The sequence below is a fragment of the Siniperca chuatsi genome, linkage group LG4 (assembly GCF_020085105.1).
Source record: "Siniperca chuatsi isolate FFG_IHB_CAS linkage group LG4, ASM2008510v1, whole genome shotgun sequence".
NCBI lineage: Eukaryota > Metazoa > Chordata > Actinopteri > Centrarchiformes > Sinipercidae > Siniperca > Siniperca chuatsi.
In genome coordinates, this window is record NC_058045.1 from 6,736,197 (window position 1) to 6,759,131 (window position 22,935).

Here is a 22,935-nt window from a genome sequence, read left to right on the forward strand (position 1 = left end):
CTGTACAAGTCAGTGAATCACTGAAATGGTTTTGCAAACAGCTCATGTTATTTATATCCCATACATCCTCGCATATAAAGGAGGGGCCGGCTGTTGTAGCCACATGAACTGGCAATAAGGAAACAGACTCCCTCAACATCAGAAGTGGACCATAAAGTCCTCTAACGATGCAAGACTTAAAGGTTTGGAAGGAGAAGAGTTCAGGGGGAAGTCTCTGGCTTCTCAAACGAACAACAGCTGGTTCTGAGTTGTAAACACACCCACCTGCTTAATTTCATTAACACCTCCTTGAAATTTAGGATACAGTTAACAGCTTGGCTCTTGCATTACAGTATGTTTACAACCTGCGGTCTGAAAGCTGCTATGGCTCTCTCACAATCCCCCAACAACAAGCAACATCTGAACATCAGTCAGTGCTCACACATCATATTCATTTATTTAAGCTGCAGTCACACCCACAGTTTGTTGTCTTTCTTCTGAAACATAGAGGGGACATTAACTTTGTTGTAATTGCATTTCATTCAGTTTTCATCTGTAAGCAAAAAAGTGATATTGACTCACAAGTAGCTTGTTCATTTGGAGTTTACATAAGCTGTAAAATTAATTTCCAATTCCTTTACCTTAAGCTAAGTATGATGTACCTTCTTGCTGTTATTCATACATGAGAAAACTGCTGAATATGAGCATCACTCCCAACTATGGAAAAGGAGCATCATATTGCATGCCATCAATTTATCAATAGAGCAACAATTTTGGCATTCAGTCAATCATTTATCAGCCAAAAATGCCAAACATTTGCTGGTTCTAGCTTTTCAAGTGTGAGCATTTGGTATTTTCCTCTATAAATTGAATACATTTGGGTTTTGGACAACTATTGGTCAAACAAAACAAACTGTTAACAAAAATTGATAGATTAATCAAAGAAATGGCAGATTAAATAGTTATTAGTTGCAGCCCTATAATCAATATTACCTGTGGCTGTGATATCCCAATAAAATTCGTACTATTTTAAGAATAAGTCAAAAATAAATAATTATGAATAAAATTCATTTTTAAGTTTGGAGGTTAGATGTACAGTCACTTTATTGTACTACTTTATTGAACTAGTGTTCATTGCAATGGCAGTTCTTTTCCTTATTTCCAAATAAAAAAGTCAAAATCTGTCCAAAACAAATGTATGAAAAATCTGTGATCTGGGAAATGCCCCCCCGATGTGGAGTGTGGTGTGGAAAGTTCTACTTTATTCTTCCTGACCACCAAAGACGGTGGAAATCCAGGTATTACACCCTGTCTCTGGTGGGTGTTGAATGCATTTTTTGTATGTGTTCAAGTTAAAAAGTTGTTAAGTTGCTCTTAAATGAGGTGGTCATTAACATCATTCACACTCTCACTCTGTTGATTATTATGGTTTTACCGTTTATTCCAAGCTGCTAAATGCTTCTGTAAGCTGCTGTGCTGATTTCCCCCTCCAACACTCCATCCTCCTCTTGCCCTATTTAGTCATTTTTTAAACTTGAGTTGGCATTTTTTTCCCGTGTGCATAATGTATATTTCCATATCTCAGAGATATGTGTCGGCTGGGTTTCTTCTCTTTGTACCTTTTTGGGGTTAAATGTGCTCTCTTCACAGTTTTATGCTGCATGGCCTCATTTAGAGAGCACCCTAAGGTTCAGAGCTTTTCCTGCCAAGTGCACTTTTTTTTTTTGGCAATACATGTTTCCCTTGATGTTAAGTGTCTCTGACTTAACTTCTGGCCATCAGATGTCAACATCTATCCATAAAATTGTGTCTTCTGGGGTTGTTTCCTGTATTAAGTTCATGGCACTAGTGCCTCACTCAGTATATATAGCCCATATACTGTATGTGTATATATATATATATATATATATATATATAGTTTGTAGAAACTGCTCCAAGCATGCCTAATATGAGCCCACCACGAAACTCTTCTATGAGTGTCTGGAGGCACCTGTTATGAAAAAATAAATTAACTTTTGAGAACCAGACAGGCAAACTCACTGATAAGCACACACTAAACTTTACAGACCTGCAGTGGACAGCAGGAGGAAGATGACCGTCAGGACATTGAAGGACTGCCGGCTGGTGATAGTCATCTTCTCGTCCTCATGTGGGAAGAAGAAGGGAGGGAGCAGGAGGGAAGGAGGGGGGCTGCTTTTCTTTAGCTGGACGTGGGCATCCTCTACTTGTCGACAGCTCCTCTCACATGGCTGCTGCTGGGAGTCAGGACTCCTGATGGGAACAAGACAAGCAGAGAGAGAAAAGATTAAGATATTTGATTTGAATTTCTGGAAGTGTGGGGTGTGGACAGCAGTGGCGGTGAGCTCCCATGATGCCTTCCGAAATCTGTCCTTAGGTTTACACAATAGGATAGCTTGGATGTTCATTTTAATTGAAAATGGCACTCTTTCTCAAAGTTCCATTCTTGCAGAAATCCCTATCGTGACAACAGCTTTTCTGCTTTTGACAGGAGAAATGTTTCTCACTGTCATTTCAAAAGTTTGGATCACATCTTATTCATGTATTATAGTAAATTTGAGTGGCAATTATATAGGAATTATAAGCATTTGAGCTGAAACGGTTAGTTGATTAATCGATTAGTCGACTGACTGAAAATTAATCAGCCACTATTTGATAATCAATTAATTGTTTACGTTGGTTTTCAAGCAAATATGCCAGAAATTACCTAGTTCCAACTTCTCACATTACAATATGCTGCTTTTCTTTATTTTTGTGTGATATTAAATAGAATATCTTTTGATTTTGGACTGTTGGTAAGACACTACAAGCAACATGAAACGGTCATCTTGAGCTTTAAGAAATTGTGATCTCAAATTATTTTCCTGACATTTTATAGACCAAACAATTACTCCGTTAAACGAGAAAATAATCAGAAGATTAAATGATGATAAAAATAATAATTAGTGGGGTAGTGCTTTAATTTATGGGTCCATCGTTTTTTTTATAATTTCATGTCCAAAATATTTCCTGGAAAGAACGGTGTAATTTGGCATTAATTATAGGGGAAATAGAGATAACTGCTAGTCCACAGCAGGTCAGCTGAACATGCAACAATGTGAAATCTGTCTTCAAGCAAGCATACAAATCCACATATGGAAAATAAAGTTTCCAATTAATAAATAAATGATTCAATATTATTTGCTTGGGATTAAATTTTACTTTTCTTTAGTACCGATTTACATAGTTATTTCCAGGAAACGTTCTATTAATTATAATGACATTACGAACCCATAAAATAAAGCGTTATGGTTAGTTGCAGCTCTAATTATACACTACTTTTGCCTTTTGACTACACTTCCCTGTAAGAACACATAATACTTACTGATGCAATATATGAGCACACAAAAACATTAAAGACAGAAGTAAGAATTGATATACATATATTTCTCTTATGAATGTTTTTAACTGAAATCTGTCTAATTTATCAGTTTGTGAACTGAGATTAAAACTTATAGCCAGTAGATATATATAACTGTGCTTGGTGGTAAAGAAACATGCTACAAATGCACTAAAAGTATGGTGTTCTTAGAGAAAGTGTTGTTTTTACCAAGTATTTAATGAATTATACAGAACTTGCGCCTTCAGCACAGTGTACAGAGTTTTGATTGCAGAACTGCTGACGCTCGCTTTGCAGTTGGCTTGTAAATGATGCATCGTGGGAGTTCATGAACTCTTCTTATCAATGTACAGTTACCCTTCAAAGCTACATTATAGCTGTCCGTCCACTGAAGCTAAGTGAGATTAATGGGGTGGCGACACATTTTGCTTTGCCACGCTCATTTCTGTTCCTTAATGAATAGTACCAGAGGGAATTCCACATAAATGGTCCCTGTCCCTGAATTAGTTAATGGTCATTTATTACAAACTCTGTCAATGAACCATTTGCATTTGGCGGTGGTTTTACAAAGTTAATGTGAGAAACACCTTGCAGTTGAATGCGACTTTGAAGCTCTTATCATTGTCAACCACATGTGATAGTGGAACCCAGCATGGGCTGAAAACATGGATAATACTGGACGGTTTGTCCAAATTTAACAGTGGCTGAAATGGAAGCCACCAAGCTGTCTGCACAAGTTTTATACCAAGTAGGATGTTAAAATGGTTTTGAAAATGTATTTGGTCCTCAAAACCATAAAATCTACACCTCCCATATTTATGATATAAATTCATGTTCAGCATTGAAAATGACCCCCAAACCACAGAGAGCTTTAACTGCAAGTTTGTGTGAAGAAAGGCAAACATCCTCTTTGTAGAAGCGGCATGGAAAGTATTACAAAAGTCATTTTTGAGAAGCCGACAGCAGAATAGAAACCACATATAAGGAGCAACAACAAGGGTGTGGAAGGCCATCGATGTTCTTCTTTTTCTTGTGATGAAAAAGAATGCAATGGTGGATCCAGTTTAATGTTGCATCACCACCGTCTACTGTTTGTCTTTTTTCCTGAACTATTTGCAAGCTGTTTTGGCGAAGTGTGGTGCTGAGAAATCTCCATTTGGAGGGAGATTGGAAAGTTTTTTTTTGGGAGGGGGGCGGGCACCACTTTGTTTTATGTGAACACACAATCAGAAGGTTGAGGGCAAGAGTCAAAAGAAGAAAAGGGGAACAGCTTAAAGCCATATTCTTTCTCAGAAAAATTTCAGACAATATGTCGTTCACCAGGTCAGAAATGCCAAGTCGTACATACTTTTAAAGAGCAAAAATACCAAACATTTGATGGTTCCTGGTTCTCAAATGTGAGAATTCATGTTTTGTTATTTTTTGGTCTTACATTATAGTGAATTGACTATTTTTCAGGTTTTGACTGGTCAGACAAAATAAGATATTTAATAACGTCACCTTGTGCTCTAGGATATCGTGAAGGGCATTTTTCACTTTTTCTGATGTTTTATAGAAAAAACAATGAATCGAGAAAATAATCTATAGATTAATCGAAAACAAACAATTTTCTGCTATCACATGATCAGAGCTGATAGCCTGCCGCTTAGGTTTTGCACATATTGACACACAGACTCAAGACCTGCAGCAATACAATGGGATTCTACCTGACCCGATTAGACTAAATATAATTTGGACCCTGTTCCTAGGAACCAAGACGACCTGTGAAGACCTGTACTCCCTTCTCAGACTCCTAAGAGACACCCCTAAGAAAATATATATTTGTCTTTACTCTGGGTGAGACGCAGCCTCTGGCTGGTCATAAATATGGTGTGAAGCCACATGAATGTGAAGTCAAGCATTACTGAAAAAATATGTGCCTGTTTAACTGAGCCTTTGTGGATAAACAAATGTACTGGAAGAAACTAAAGTTGTGTAAACACCTTGAATAATCCCATTTACTGTCAAATACTGGGATAGTATCGTTCTACCTGTTCCAGCTCCTACTTGTTTCTATGTTTCTTATTTCTTAAAGCTGTTGCTATGGACCGCATGGATAGAGTATGTACGTGAGGCAAAGCAGGCTGTTTCTGTTGGAGTCTTTTAAAGCATTTTAGATCAGACAAGCTGTTCCCTCTTCACAAAGCCAGGCAGCTGAGGTCCCAGGAGGCTTGTTAGAGTGGCATTTTATATGTTTTTTTCCCAATCTTTGTACTCCTGGTGAGAGCGTCAGTGTACTGCCAGATGACAACATGCGCAGTACGACGAGGGATTCCCATCCTCTCATATTCCCCCACAAACTGACTCCTCTTCCTTTCTACTGCTGTGTGTTTTTTTTTTACAAGGGTTTTATAGACATTATTTCTTCTCCCTGTATTTTCACATGGAGACACATCCTTGTCACATTACTCCCTATGCTGTACAGGCTATAAAAGGGCAATGTTTACTTCATCACAGTGCTGGGCTTGTTTGCAAAGAAGTGAATGTGAAGGGTTTGTGTAATGAGCCTGATGGTAGTGAAGCTGAACGTGTACTGTAAATACACAGACGTGCATGCAGACAGGCACACACTGCATAGTACACAGTGCATAGCTCCCTGGGACTGAAAATAGAACATACCGCCCAGCTGAACAGGCATGCAACACAGATGGAGGATCTAGCTATTGCTGTTTATGTCTGACATCAAACTAAATTATACATAAAGACCATGACAGTGTTACCACTCTAAGAGTAAATGTACAGGCTGTTGTGAGAGGAAAGATCTAAAAAATGAATTGACTCCTTGTGTAACCAAAGCACACAGAGCTTGTTTATTTGTCTATATCTTACTCACTGTTGTTGCCTGAGAGAAGAAGGAAATATTAAGTGACCAATTACTGCAGCAGCCACTGTGAATCTAACAGCACACTTTTCATCACAACGCAGCAGGAGACCCAAATCTGTCAGAGGTATGATGGGGGGAAAGTGCAGTGGAAGATTTTGGGATATTTGGAGATTACACACAGTGATATGCTGGGTCTGTCTCATGAACATTCTTGTCCAAGTCTTACTTTTGTTCAAACATTAACTTCAAAGTCTGTGGCACGTTATAATGCTTTCTAAAAATCATTATTTATTTATTTTGTTCTGCTATGTGTTTCATCTGAGAAGCTTTCAAGTTTGTAAAGGCAGGAACTCGACATTACAATTCTTTTTTTCTACAGCTTAACTTTATTTTTAGGTGAAACATTTAGGCCTGTCATTCTGAGTACTCACATAACCTTTGGATGATAGTAGTTGAATATTTATGCACCCTCTGTGCCTTGTTATTAGGTTTGTGTTTTCCTCAGAGCACACGAATGCACTCTCTGTTGCTCGGCTGGCCCTTAATCTATGTTAATGTGTGTTATCAATCACACTAAAACACAGTTCGCGTGCTTCCGGAGTGAAGTACAGTTTAGAGTTGAGACTCCCACTTCACACAGGGAATGAGTGAGCACTAGCTAAGTGACTGCATCTCATATCTGGGTCTGCTGATGGGCTTGCATCCAAATACCGATCAGTATTCTGCTGCAACGAAGCCTGTGCCTAATTGATGCTCCCTTTGACTGTCATTATAATAAATTGGGTTTCATTCACTTTTGATGACATTAGAGCTTCACTCAGACGCCCTACAGTGCTCCATTAGAATATGAGCCCATGATGGGAGACTTGGAGCTGTGATCTAATGATCATCATTGCAACAGAGGACTGAATTGTGTGCGGCGCAATTGTCCGTGAGTTAAGAGTGGGCTGAGGGCTGAGGCAGTGAACTGGACCGTTGGTGAATGTGTAGTACAGCATGCGTCAGAGGTGGAGTTGTGGATATCACAAGACCAAGTCCATGTTAAGACAGTCTTGCGTGGCTGTAAACCAGGGCCACGCCCTCAGAGGCGCCACCCCACCAATGGCTTTCATTACAACATGAAAACAGTGCTGAACTGTTTGAAATTGGCTGGGTGTGTAACCTATCCCAGCATGCACTGGGTGAAAGGCAGGGCACAAACTGGTAGGGATGTACTGAGCTGAAACTATTTTTCTCTTCCGATACGTTTATGATAGTTAAACTCAGGGTGTCTGCCCATACCGAGGGCCAGTCAGATAGCAGAGCTTTCAAATCTGTATACTTCGCTACGTGGAACTCATTGGGATCGTTCTTATATAATAACATGACACTGACAAACTGTATTTAATGTGGATTGGTCACGCCTGTCCAAGACCCGATCTACTTAGTAAGGTTTATATTGGCCATGATACCGATCCAGTGGATTGGATTGGAGCACTCATACATACTTGACAGGTTGCCAGTCTATCCCAGGGATAACAAATATTTATATAGACAAACAAACACTATGCACACAAAAAGAGACCTGTAACTAAAACTAAACCTGGACAGAGAATCGAAATGAAACGAGAACAGATTCTGCAAAATGTCTTAATGAATAAGGTGTTAAAGGTTTTTCCTTACACTACCAGTGACCAACGCTAGGGAGGATAATCTTTTTCTACAGTTAGAACTGATAAGAAGTTGACTATAGGTTAAAAGCAGTTTAACTTACTGTAAATATCACTGGAATATTATTTAATGTTTACGGTTCACAGTGTATATAACTCTTGTAAAGAACATTCATTCTGTGTAGACTATTATTATAGACTACAGCCTCAGGCTCTGACCAAATTTAATGCTGGGCTGCATGATGCTGATTTAAATTTGATTTGTTGTATTTAATACGGACAGGCTGTAAGAAGGAAATGCAATCCCATCAACATCACATTTAGTTTTATTGCCCTGAAAGCTTTTATAAAAGCTCCCCGATGATTTTATAACAGAACCTGGTGAGTCAAGATAAAAGGACAAGCTGAATCATATGTCTTCATTTTCAGTTGTTTTAAATATGGTAAATGATCTAAATAGTCAAAATCAAAACATTATAGATACTCAAAAAGTTACTCAGTTAAAGTAACAACAAGATTAAACATTCAGGTAACATATCACACAATTACCCATAACAACTCATGGCCAAATGTCTCTCCAGTATTTTTTCTTTTTCTACAAATTGCCCAATGCCCAGGCATCTTTCCATTACAAACTGATGAAGCACTGTAAGGGTAATAATAATAATTGCTTATTCATTTGTGCTGTGTTACTGAGAGCTCGGAGCTGCAGAACTCACCGTAAATTTGTCTGATGAATAGAGGTTCTTCTTCGATTTATATGATCAGTCACCTGAATACATTTTCTAGATTAAATATCCTAAGTAAAGCCCAGAGGCTGCAACGTGTTTTGGTCTGGTGGCTTGATGTCGCCGAGGAGACGTTTACGTCACAGAAGATATGGGGCAGAATGTAACATCTAGTAATTAGCGCTCACAATGTAGTATACAGGAAATGAAGACAGTCGATCTTAAAAAAAAAAAAAAAAAGCCAAGGGAGAATAACACAGCAGGGTTGCCATAGAGCTTGTTGTGGAGAGTTTGGTCAGTATGGCAACATAACGGCTCAGCTATTGTGCATTGCAGCCACGTTGCTGCATGGGTGTTCTGTTTCTGTTTTTTGACTTGGTAATGGTTTGTTAGCCTAACACAAGCAGAAGATGAGAGAAAGGCTGTAATCAAACTTACATCTGCTGCTGGCTTGTTGTGTTTCTACCTGCTGAGAGCCGTCATGTTGATGGAAGCCATTCTGCCTCTTCCTTTCACTTTGTCTCACACCCTTAAATCGTCATCTATTTGGATCACAAAGGCAGATTGGAAAATAATAGGGGTATTTGTCGGAAAATCTTCCCAGATCTAACCAGAATAATAACTCTGATCAAATTCTTTTTATATATTGCTTCGGTAATACCTGGTAGAAATCACATTGTTTAGGACAATCTACTATAGTAAGACTTTTAGTTGATATTTCTACACAGGGCAATATCAGCATCCATCTGGAAATAAACCTCCCCCAGCAGCATTGCTCATCTCACCTCGCTACACTGCTCCAGCCTCATTTCAACTTGAATGAGCAACTAATATAAAAACTAGGGAGGTGATTGGAGAAGAAATCTGATACCTTTTCTCAAGTTTTAACCACATATAGAAACAGTGAAAAGGGGTAATTATAACTCGTCAAAACACCCCTGCGATTAGTATCATCCGGTAGCTGATAGGAGAACATCTATTCTTGACCAAATGAGAATTTAGCAGGGCAATTCTTTCTTAAGTCATTTTTGCTTGGCAGTAAATATATGCATGCAGCGAGGGAGAGACAGCTAATGAGACAGCTACTGGAGTCTAATTCATTATACAATCAAGGTCTCAAAGTCAGGGGGGATGAACATTTTTGGAGCCCCATCCAACATAATGCAGACCTACAAAGATCTTGTTTCCATGTGATGCAGTATGAATGAATCCAGCTCACTTGATGCTACATGTGTCTGTGCAAGAGACTGGATACTTAAGGTTATGTATCGATTGATAAAACCTTTATCAGATGATAAGAAGAGCAGCTGGAGTGCTTAGCTTCTGTCTCTTTTGACTGAAACTATTAGTTCATCAATCAATTAGTTGACAGAAAATTCATTATTAATTCACTTTTCAAGCAATAATTCAAAAAATTCTCTAATTTCAGCTTCTCAAATGGGAAGATTTGCTTCTTTTCTTTGTTTAATATCATTGTAAATTGAATATCTTTAGACTTATAAGCCCCACACATGGGGCTCACAAGACTAAAGATTTCCAGGGTATAAAATATAAAAAATCTGCTACACAATATTTTTTTCCCTTTACTCTAATTTTTCCTTTTTTCTTGTGACATACTGTGTAGTTCTGTCTCTTCAGCCACCTAAAAAATGTTCAAATAAAACCGGGAAAAGGCCGGGGAAACCACAACTCAGACATGCACCCTGTGATGAGGGGTCACAAGTATACATTGCTTCACATAAAGGGGCCACATGGAAAAAAGGATGGGAACTGCTGTTATAGATGCCACTGTGGGCTTTGGGAAATTGTGATGAACATTTTTCACTGTACTTTTTTGTCATTTTGTGGATTAAAAAATGAATAAATGAATCGAAGTAGTCGACGACAGATTAATTGATTATGAAAATAAGATTTAGTTGCAGCCCTACTTTTTGATTTGAGTTTGCTGTCCCTGAGCAGCATTTCTACTATTCAGAGTTTTGCTTTGATCAAGCGACTCAGAGGATTGGGCGTTGTTGAGTTTGACTGCTTAATGTCACAGAGATACAGTAGCTGTCGCGGTTAAGTCACTTTCAGGGCCACAGAAAGCCTTCCAGGAATTGTTCCACAGCAGCTCCCAACACTTGCAGCACATCAAGGTTTGAGCTGCCTGCAGGCTACACGGAGGTCTCATCTGTCAACGCATCAGCGCTTTGGCACTCAAATTCAGTTTTCTTGAGTAGTGGGACTGTGACTCATGCAGAATAACTGGACTTGTTTTGGCTCCGGGGTTTGGGAGAATTATTCTGTGGACTATTTGGTGTCTGTGATGCAGGCAGACACGACAGTATTTCCCAGACACAAGCCAGCATTGTTTGTTTGGATTTGCTTTAACACCCCACTCTGGGCTCAGTTGGTTTCTCTTGGAAATGTTCCCCGTCATCATCCACGTGACCCTGGATTTAAAATAGCTTCTACCCGCAGACGAATAGCCCGGTGGGAATTTAAAAAATGAAGAAAGAGAAAATCATGACATGGGACAGTAATGCATGACAAAACTGCAGCTAAAACACATCAGCTTGATACTCTTTGTTGTCTCCCCTATGGTGTGCATTCATATTCTAGGTTTAAATAGACCACCATGGCAGTGAGGCAACACTACACCAAATATTGGCTCTGCAAAAAATATAGTGTTCTGTGTTATCCAACAATTATCTCACGGTCTTTAATACTAATAAACCAACATTAAACAAGCCTGAATTAGAAAAAACACTTACTCCAAAATTGAAATTTATACAAAGGGGTTCTTGCCCATAAATTTTTTCATATTGGCAAGAGATCGCTAAATAAATAATAAACATTTTTGGATTTAGATAGCTCTTTGCCACATTTTACCTGGGCAAAATACTGGATAAACTTATGGCACAGGATGGATATCTCTTTAAAATACTTTTGGCTGCTAGCAAGAATGCCATCACACAGGAATGACTGCAGGAAAACCCTCCTACAAAGGACAACTGGACTGAAATAAACTTTATTGAGAAACTGGCATTTACCTTAAGACTACAATATGATCATATGGAAAAGACTGTAAAAATGGACTAAATATATGTACCTACAAGATTAAACCTATTACATATGTCATTAGAAGACCCTGTTAATTTACAGGTATTATGTTGCCGATGTCAACCCACACTGCCTGAAAATATCAACAGAAATAAAGTAAAAAAAAAAAATGCCTACTCCGTAGTGACTTTTACAAGTGTGGCAGATCCAAAAGTGGAACACTGAACACAGACAAGGGTGTGAGTTCACCCTCAGATAACCCTCCTGAACAATAGTCTGTCTTAAGAAGTTTAACACTCCAGACCAAATTCCATGCAACTAGAAATAGCCATGACAGATACACTGCACAGACCTGGAGCTCCCAGATCCCAGGTCCCAGAGGTCACTGAGGGCAGCGGTCACAGACAACCTCACAATTGTACTGCCAAGAATACCTCAAATGAGAACGGATAATACTTCACACTGCTCCACATCCAAACGCTAATGGTGTTTTGGCAGCCGGTTTATATGGCCTGTTAGAAAAACCTTAAAATGCAAAGAACCGTTTGTGGGCCGTTCCAGCAATCATTACTGGAAGTGTTGGTTGACTGGCCATCATGGTGGGATTGCACCTCATTAATGAGGCTGTCCTGGTTTTGACCCATGGAGAGTGAACTCACCTCGGTTTGCATAAGTTTGGCGGATCTCCTGAGAATAATAACTTCCTATTATGTTCTGAAATGCTCCCTGAATGCCAGTGAGTTCAACTCTAAGCTCTAATATTATAACGTTGTGCTAAATGCTCTGAAGTCTCTACTAAAAAGGTTCTATTGAGCTGATTTCTGTGACTGTGGAATGATTTTTTTTTTTATTATTATCAGAATGAACAATAGCAGAGTTACCTGCTGTTATTCACTGATAATATGTGGACGTGATTATCATGTCTATTTAAATTATTAGTCATTATTGGAGAGGGGATTATAGTGAGCCATTATATTACATGGTGAATCAAAAACTGAAATTACAGTCATTTGAGCCCATAATGACTCATGGATTATAGTGAGTCTTTATATAACACATTATTTCTCTCAGTACAGTGAGCACATATATGTCTGGCGCTACAATATAGACAAATGTTCACACACACACACACACACACACACACACACACACACACACACACACACACAAAATAGCAGTTGAGTTTCCACCCACTGTAATGTGGAATTTCTCATGTGTGCCATTTGACCATGTGAAGCAGCAGGCTCAGTGGTAGCTGACTTAAGAGACAAAAGTCCAATCTCCCACAGACACACATGGTTTTTATCCACATTTCCTGCCTCGTACCAGCGGCAGCGTCACAGTGTGTTCTGTTTTAACGATGAGGTCCACCACCAATGAAAAGACAAAACAGAAATAATGCATTGTTTTGAGTGAGAACGACAAACCCCAGAGATTTCGCCATGACTACTACTGGCTCAGAGGCCCAAAATATACTATGGTGGTCTGTTAGACCCTTTCAGAGGAAGATATATTGTATATTGAGCTTTTGATGCAAGGAATGATAATAGACAGAGGTTTTATGTGCATTTTAATGCTGTAAAAGTTTGTTGTTTGTAAATCCTTAGATACATAAAACAGGCCTGCACTTTGAGTTATGATGAGTGAAGAAAATTTTAAAAACGCCCATTTCCATCTACAACACAAATCCTTCAGAACATAATGTGAATATGCCTAAAATAACAAAGGTCAATGTGACAAAATAATCTCAACTCAAAGGTCCACCAACTAGTAACTAGTCTTCAACGGCAAATGGAGTAGGCTCAGGTGTCAAAAATGAACTTCCATTCTTAAAGCTGCTATAATTGATATTTTATAATAGCAATGTGTATCAAATTACATTATCACCTGAATTTGCAGCTTCCCTCGGCTAGCTGCTGAACATAGTGGAGCATTTAACAGCTAAAGAGCCAGATATTTCCTTTTCGGAGTAGACTAAAAAAGAGCACCTATTGAACTATTAAGTTATTTTGTTATACTGTTCCCAAAGATCAAGAATAAACTTCCATGCTCAGAAAGCATTTTTCATTTATTATCCATCCAGGAAAAACTGCTAACAAATCTGATGACACAATGTCTGAATTTGATACAAAACAAAGATATTGTTTATCACTTATATCAAGCACTTACAAGAATAAAGCAAGCATCTTAAATGCTAATCCAGAGGTTGCGTGCCCAGCTGTTCCTTCAGTCCTCTCCCTTGCCACTTGTTGTTGACACGTTAGATGCATTTAAGGTGTTACCTTGACATGCTCCTTTTATCTGGTGATAAAAGCTTTTTTTGCTACGTTGCAAGGCTGAGCCAAAGTGACAGAGGCTCCTTTGCACCAATGTTGTACTGATGTTGTCACGCCTTTTTCTGTACTATCTGTGTTGTGATTTTAATAAAACATACAGTACATATAGTACTGTACTAAATACACATTTTACTTGTGAGTTGTACCTGATACCTTCTGGTAAGACTCTGTAAACAAGGAGTTATATCACAGAGTAAATCTAAATCTGTGTGTTTGTGCAGGCAAAATAGGCTGAAATTGGGACAAAAACAACTTGTCGCATTTTCTTCGTTCGCCGGAAAAATTGCATGCGCTTGTTTGCCAAAATAGTCTGAATTTCGATTATTTTGACACAGCTTTGTTTACTGCTTTCAAATGAAATAGCATGTGAAAAATAAAAAAAATTAAGCCCTGTAATATTCTGCACATACATTTAAAAAATATATACTTTGCATGGAGACACACAGAGCTTTAAGTTAACTCTACTAGCTCTATGTAACTATTTACTCCAAGACAATTTTGAGGGATTTGTACTGTCAGTTTTCTCCTACTTTATACTTCTACTCCACAACGATTAGGAAGGAAATATTGTACTTTTTACTCCACTACATTTATTTGACAGTTATAAGATTTTACATTCAAAACGTATGATCAGCTCATGAGAGAGGATGCATTGCTATAGATGAAACTACTCAACAGTATACCAGTCGTTATAATTGGCTCCACCTCAACCTGCTACTCTGTTTAAAAGCTGCATATATGTTAATGCATCAGTATTAATAATCCAGCAATATAATATATATAATATTTTACACTTGAAAGGAGTCATTCTGCATAATGAGTACTTTTAGTTTGGACACTTTTGGTACATCTTGACAATGGTACTTGCAAACATTATGGTATTACTACTGTATTTTACTAAAGAAGGTGAAACCACTGTAACGTAGATTATACATGATAAAATAGTTACGTTTTCCTCTGAGACAACAAAGATTTATATTAGTGCTTGGATGTGAAAAAAAACAACAACAAACAAAACACTGTTGATCATTACAAGTGTCTACTCAATACTGGTTACATAACAATACTGATCTATGAGGTGATGCAGTGGAACGAGTCAACTGGAGGTTAAACACAAAGTCTAACAGGCGGCCAAGTGGAAAAGCTGCTCTGGTCACAGGTCAGGCGCTGGTACACCAAATAGTGAGAGTAGCGTGGGGTCAATGAGAAACGAGTGGGGTCATGCGTAAAGATTTAAATGTTAGTATGCTGAGTTTTTTCTCTTTTTATAACCCTCACCTTTGAGAAAAGACCTCTGACCTTCCTCCCTCAATTAAGGTTTTTAAGAACTGTTAAGGAACTAATTATACTGAAAAGAGTACAATATGCAAGAGTTTATTATTTATGCATGGGAATGAACAATAAGCATAGATACTAATTTGCATAGAGGGTCCACTCCAGTATTCATTTTTCTCCTCTTGTGATCGTGAATGATCCTTCATGCGTGATTTAACTGTTTCAGCTGGGTCAATACTACAGAAGCCTCAAAGGAGTCTGAATCGATGTCATTTTTCTTCCCTTTTGTGTTGACCAGAGACACACACGTACACACACACACACACACACACACACACAGCAAACAGTGCATTAATATTCAAAACAGCCACAGGGTGAACCTGTGTCTGAATTGCAACAGCTTGTTCATTATTTGATCAATCCTTCAGCCTCTCATTTCAGCAGCTGCACAAAAAGGAGGAAATGCCTTCCTGACGCCAATAAAAACCCTCACCCCCCCCCCAAAAAAAAACACTCCAACAAAGCTCAAAGCAACACACTGAGGAGGAGGGCACAAAATACATGCACCCCGACATATTGACATTTAGATATAATGAAAACATTTAATGGGCTGTTTTATCAGCTGCAAACAAGCAGAGAGTACAAAGTGCTGGCGTGTTTGTGTTTTGACCTGTGTGCCTGCTGAACAGAAGTGTTACAGTACGCCCAAAGGTTTCAGGAGTTACCACGTGGAGTGGACTACTGATATTAGCATTGACAGTATAATGGGACAAAGTGCTAACTGGCTTTCTGCCTCTGGCATCTACTGTAATGGTTACATTACAAGTACATGGGGGAGAGCGAGCACTTTCAGCTGATGAATAGTGTGTGTGTCTATGTGTGTGATTCGCTCTACAGGCCTCTGCTAGATTATCATCTGTTCGGTGGAATCTGATACGGAGGGGAAGCCGGCATCAAAGGCAGCTGTCAACGCTTCATCATGGAACCTGCTTCTGTCAGCCTCTCTCTCTCTCTCTTTCTCTTTTCCTCGCTTTCTCACACACATACACATAACTATAGCCACGCGCGCACACACACACACACACACACACACACACACACACACACATTCTCACCCACACAGCTGTAAACACATGCACGTGCATACTGTACACACTCCTGCTCTCTTTCTAACTCTGCCTCTTTCTAACAAGAGCACACAAACACACACACACACACACACACACACACACACACACACACACACCCAGGGCAGGGGAACTCAGTGTGAACCCTAGGGAGAGAGATGTCACGATGACAGACCAGATGAATGCAGTTTTCTGCACTGCAGATCGGAAAACAAGAAGACACTTCTGCGCACACTGAGTGACTGCATGCTGTTGTTTATTTTGGGTTGGAGAATGTAATTATTTGGTTGCCATTGCTGCTGTTGGTGTTATTAATCAGTTATACTCTCAGTTGGAAACTTTTTTGATTTTTTTTTTTTTGGGAGGGGGAAGAAAGTCAGATAAAAGCCTTTGTTTCTGTTCAGATGTGCAAAGCATACAGTGTATATAACGATGGATGACACGTCTCCACTTCCTCCCACTGTACAGAAATGAAGCCGAAATGTCCCGGATACGGGCGCTGCCATCTTGTGCTGGTGACATCATTTGGAGCCAGCAGGGCTCAGCTGTCAATCATGTCACGTGAAACCCCCTGCCTACATTTCAGAGCTACTTCACCCTTATACCACCGAGCGAACACTTAGGTCATCCAACCAAAACCTGTTGGCTATACCGCGTGCCAAGCGTAAAAATCCAAAGGTAACTGTTCTTTTTCTGTCCTGGCACCCAGACTCTGGAACAACCTCAGTCTGTTTCAAAAAACATTTAAAACCCCACTTCTATAGGTTCGCTTTTCTTTCATTTTAATGGTGTGCTCTAGGTGGTGTCTGTATCCGTTCTGTTGGTCATTTGTGCGCATAGTTATGCATTGTATGTTTGTGTTTGTGTATGCTTTTATCTTTCGTATGCGCTTGTGTTTTTATTTTTGATATTGATTTAAAGCTCTTTGTAACCTAAAACCTTAAAAAAGTGCTATATAAATAAGGTTTTACTTACTTGCTTACTTTACTTACTTTTTATAGCATCAAATCACTAATTAAAACCAAACTTATCAGAAAAATTAACACTTGAACATACATCAGCGTGATAAGAACTACCTAAAATGACAGAAACCATCTTTGGGAAAAGGGGCCGATCGAGATGGCTTCACTTTTGGGGAGCTGTCATGTTGTCTATCTTTAGGTAGGTATCTCAGTGATGCACTTTTAGCTTGTTAGCTGATTTTTGAATTGTGTTGGATCTCTATTTTAAAATAAAACTCAAGGATAATACTCCAAAGAGCATGCAACACTACAATCGACATCATAATATATATTTCAGTGTCTTCAGGGGCATTCACATACTTTATGAATCTTGGAGCTATTCACGTAAAGATTTTGTACAGTGAACACCAGCTCAGGTCCAAACCAAGACGCTGTACTCGAGTCCACCTGAACTAGATAGTCTGAGGTTAGTTCGAGTTAAACTTTGGTATGGTTGGACTGCAGTCAGAACACAAACCGGACTCCTAATGGTAGAAAACTCATCAATAGTTCCATTCTTACATTGTTAGCAGAGAAACGGGCATAGACAAAATGCCTCACAGATAAATGAAGATAAATGTGTAACTTATTCAAGCCCAAATAAATGCCCTATGATAATTAGTGCTGAAAGTTGATTAATCAATTAATCAATTGTGAGAGAATTAATTGCCAACAATTTAGTAATTGATTGTCAAGCATAAATATCAAACATTAGCTTGTTCCAGCTTCTAAAATGTTATGATTTGTTTGTTTTCCCTGTTTTATATCATGATTAATTCATCTTTAACTATGTTTAGGTTTGTGAATGTTGGCTGGACAAAACAAGCAATCTGAAGACCTTGTTTCGGGCTCAAGAAAATTGTGATAGACATTTTTCCCTATTTTCTGACATTTTTTGGACTAAACAATGAATTGATTAATGGAAAAAATAATCAACAGAATAATCGATAAGAAAAATTATCGTCCGTTGCAGCGCTTTTTTCATAAAAGGGCAGTGGAAAAGGAGCGCTTCCACCTGTATGTAGAGCGTTCTACTTTTTACCTATGAAGGTCAAACAGGTGCCAACATGGTTTGCAGCTGCGCTTCGATAAGAAAAGCATTACACAAACAAACCGAGGGTCAGAACAGCAGTAAAAGTGCTAAAGCAAACAAAAGGGTTAGAGTGAGAGGGGGAGAATCAAACTGACTCCGACAAATCCAGTGTGAAAACAGCCTTAGGTGTTCGTTCATGGTTAGCCTGTCTGCCCCTGGTGGCCATTAAAACAATAGCAGAGGGGACACACTAAACCAGGGCCGGTCACTTTCAGCCAGCCTCCTCTGCAGTAATGCTGACCTTTGTGGAGTTTTTCTGTCCCTCTGTGTGTCTGTGTCCCCCTGTGAGTATGGATATCTTGTTTGCACTTTTTATTTTTCTATAAATTCAGAGTATCTGTATCTGTTTCAGATTTTAGTGGGTGGGAAGCAAAAAAAAAAAGTTTATGTAAGAGTTATTACTGAGTTAAAAATAATAGATGGTGAATGATGCTTAGTGAAACTGCTGTACATAAGTGATAAAGAGCTGGTAAATTGGTTCCAGTAGTTTTCCATTTTTCCTTATGGGTCATACAGATTTAGTAGGATGGTAGTGTTTATTAGGTAAATAGCTTTCTGTTGTTTTACTCAGTCTTTTACATTGGAGAAATTTGGGAATATACAGTTACTTGGCTGACAACTGTTCAATTTCCAGTCAAAAATTGTCTTCTATTTGTGTGTGATGAACTGGGAACACACTTCAATCTCACCATGACTCTGAAACTCTGTTTCAGTTTGTGCTCGCTTCTAAATAACCTATCCTGTCTACACTCTGATCCGTCTAGATATATGGCTCGATTAGGTGTGCAGTGATGATAGCTGAACAGAAAATGCCGCTCGGTATAGCTGAGAGTTTTTTGCCTCATCTGGACCGTGATAAGAACCACTATCCGTGAGATGACGATACCACAGTTGTATTAATTTCAGCTCTGTGCCTCTGACTTTTTTGAGATTGAGCCACTCAAAAACTCTTCCTCTGCCAAAAGATTGTCTGCATCTGGTGCCGCCAGCTACTCTGCAGTTTCGACACCAGTTTGATCATCTGTTCTGAATTTGCAATGTTCCTCACTCAAAATTTTCACCTTGAGGGCTTCTGCCAAGCCACCGGTCACGACACCTCTCCCTGCTCCGGCCCCCCCTGGTGGGAGCGTGAGTGTGTGTACTATAGGCCTGCTGTATGTGTGTGTCTTTGTGCATATGCCTGGGGGGAATGTGAGTGTGTGTGTGTACTGTACATGCGAGTTAATGTGTGCCCCGAGCAGACATTAACATCCTCTCAATGTCAATGACTCCTCTTGCTAGGGAAGTCAGCGAGCCACTGATGGATATCTGTCCCTATGAGGCAGTACTGTGGCTGTGTGCATTCCTGAGACAAGGTGACACAGGAAACAACCCTCTACTGATGACTGATAGTCAGACCCAACTGTCCTGATCTCACTTATGTTCAGTCACTCCTATGGAGGTGACTATGTGACAAAAATACATACAGTCCTGACTAAACACAAAGTGAGGACGGTCACTGCTGAATGATCCTTTTTTCAAAGCAAATGCTTTGTATAAACACATCCTACTGAATGTAGACCAACACTTCACTGTCACTGAAATGAATGGACAGTAAGGCTTAGGCTTATGCAATATCTCTGCTTCTATGTCAAAACACACACAGTTCAGAATAATCGCCCTACGTGCCGCCACCTGTGTTTACACTGAGAACACGATACTCTCTGTTCCCCTTCCCTTTCTTTAATACATTTTTAATCAAATTGGCCCCCTTTCCCACCCAACAGCAAATCTTCAAAAAACTTCACTGTTCATCAGCCTGCGTCAGAGGCCTTTGTTACCAGGAGCCAGAGGCCAACCTCACCGTCTGCAGGCACACTTGTCATATCCACGCTGAAAAACGGCTTTGTGACAAATAATGAAGAAATAAAGCAGAATAGGTCTTTATTGGTTTCAAGGAGAATTTTTCGATCACATACTGTAAATAAATACAGCCTGAACAAAGGCAGAGTCCTTAGGGAGATTGTAAATTGCGTAAATTGCACAGCTGCTCATCCAGTCATTACAGAAATTGCACAATCGTTCATCCAGGTATCACAATATTTCAAAGGTGGCTATGATGTTTTTTTCTGAATGTTTCCTGTTCTCTCATTGTCTGACTAGTTCCAAGTGTGAATAATTTCTTCGACCTGTGGTAATTAAATGTGAGGGCTCACCTAGGAGACTCACTACCTCCAGTACACACCAGAGAGACAAATTATCCATGTGCATGCATGAACACACACGCAGCCACACACATAGCACACAAACACACATTCTGTGCACATGTGCTTGCAATACACACACTCGAACATTGTTCACTGTCATGCAAAATCATAAAAGCTGCCCCTGGGCCAGTTTTCACACAGACACACAGGCGAAAGCGGGGTTTTTCACGGAGGAGCAGGCTTTTGTGTGAATGAACAAAGGGAATCTCCTTCCTCCTCTGTTCCTCTCTCCTCTAAATCCTATCACGTGTCACCATTCGTCTCCCACACGCCTGTTTCCAAGTTACCGGCAGCGTCGGCTGCCAATCCTGCTTAATTGCCTCCTGTGTAAAGTGATGGCTGAGGAGCGCCGATGAGAGCGAGCTGTCCTCGCCTTTTCCTGCAGCTCACTCGCTGCTGCCTCACCAAAGGAGAGACTCCACCTGAGAACCACACTGTATACCTTTGGGAAATTACACAGTTGTGTTGACCTAGAGTGAAACTTCAGTAACCAACCTGGAGACTTACAGTATGAAAAAGAAATCTCTCTAAAATGTAACTAAGGGAGTTTTAATTTTGAGAAACTGTTCAATTTAGAAAACTGCTCTGTGAAGACATTTAATTTAAGCCTTAACAGACACTAAGGGATGGAAAGCACGTGAATATGAAATGCTTTGAATAGGAAAGGTCTTGTTAGAGATAAAGTAAAGAAAAGGAGGTAAAACAATAACAGCAGGCAGTGTTTGTATTAACGATAAGCAGTTTTCCTCACTAACCTTGCTCGAGCCTGAAGGAAAAAGAAAGGATCTTCTCGCTCACTCCCGCTCGCAGAATTTACCACCCTGTTGCTCCTTGTTTCCTCTTCCTTTGTTGCCTCTTCCTCACAAATAGATCCTCCTCATCTTCTGGACCAGGGCGGGAATTAACAGCTCCTGAGGGAGGCCAGGCGGAAGAGAAAGAAAACACACCAGAGAAGAAAAAGAAACACACTCTTCTCGCCCCTAAGTCCTCCTTGGCAGTGTATCCCCATCCGTCAGAGCACAGCGACTGAGAGTGTGTGTGTGAGAGAGTGAGAGAGAGCGAGGGGGGGGAGATGAAACGATACTGAATAAGTGGGCGAGTGAGAGAGAGAGGGAGGGTGAGAGAGCTTGTGTGTATGCTCTAGAGGGTGATCCTCTATACTGTATGAGCTCCTGTTTCTCTCTCTCCGTCTCCTCTGCATGCATTCCTTCCCGACAGAAGCCACAAGGTCAGTTGCTTTTACAGTAACAAGACTTGGTTTCCTCTTGAGGGAAAAGACTTCCTGTTAGTTCTCCGCTCAACTTTCCTCATGAGTCAGTGAAATCACCCTACGTTTTATGCTTTTTAAAATCCTCTCTCTCTCTTTCTCTTACAGATACTTGCACTCAAACAATCTCGCTCTCTATTCCCATCTCTTCATTTATTAGCATCCTTGTGAGAGTTAATCTAATCTCCTCTCTCCCAACACTGCCTGTCCAGAGGTTATTCCACTGACAAGGAATGTGCTGCAATTTAATTTCGGATACACACTATACAAACATACAAACATACAAACAAACAGAGGCGGTCATTTCCATATTCACGAGATACAGCTGCAATTTGCATGTATAAAAAATACAAATGCACAATAAACTGATACACTGTATGAAGAGAAAACTGCATGGTCTGTACACACCGGAAAAAAGGTGCATTCATGCAGCACACATGCCTCATCCGATGCTGCTCTATTCTGATATTTGCTTCCACTGAGCATTTGCTCAATGGAAAACAAAAACAGAATACTGTTAGTATCAACAGTAGCATCAATGCAATGGTAGAGACAAAGCTAACTTAAAAGCCTAATCTACAGTGTAGAGCTGAAATGATTGGTCGATTTGATGCTTTTCTTTGTCATACATGTTGGTAAACTAAATATCTTTGGGTTTGGACTGTTGGTCAGATATAACAAGCAATCTGAACATGTCACCTAATGGGTATTTTTCACTATTTTCTGATATTTTTTAACCAAAACAATTAATCAGTTAATCGAGAAAATAATTGTCAGATTAATCTATAATGAAAAGAATTGTTAGTTGCAGCCCTATTTTAATCCTGGAACAATTAGTTAAAATCGCCAGAAGAAAATTGAATGAATCAAGTAAAAATGGAGAGCTATTTTGTCCAACATCACTGGAAATTGATTGACTGCTTATCTGA

General features: G+C 39.5%; 1 protein-coding gene across 4 annotated transcripts in view; it reads right to left on the minus strand.

The window, feature by feature from the left end:
* The window catches only part of shisal1b (shisa like 1b), a 39,097-nt gene extending 17,293 nt beyond the window's left edge, over positions 1–21,804 (minus strand). Inside the window, exons 1-3 of one of the 4 annotated variants that reach the window (XM_044192598.1) lie at positions 21,495–21,797; positions 9,055–9,158; positions 2,048–2,250 (exon numbers count right to left, since the gene is read on the minus strand). In XM_044192598.1, coding sequence (XP_044048533.1) covers positions 2,048–2,250; positions 9,055–9,056 — 205 coding nt within the window. In that variant the 5' untranslated portion in view covers positions 9,057–9,158; positions 21,495–21,797. Of the gene's footprint in view, positions 1–2,047; positions 2,251–8,607; positions 8,712–9,054; positions 9,159–21,494 lie in introns of those variants that run through there. The other 3 variants (XM_044192597.1, XM_044192599.1, XM_044192600.1) reach the window with 3 other exon arrangements.
* Positions 21,805–22,935: the final 1,131 nt, after the last annotated feature.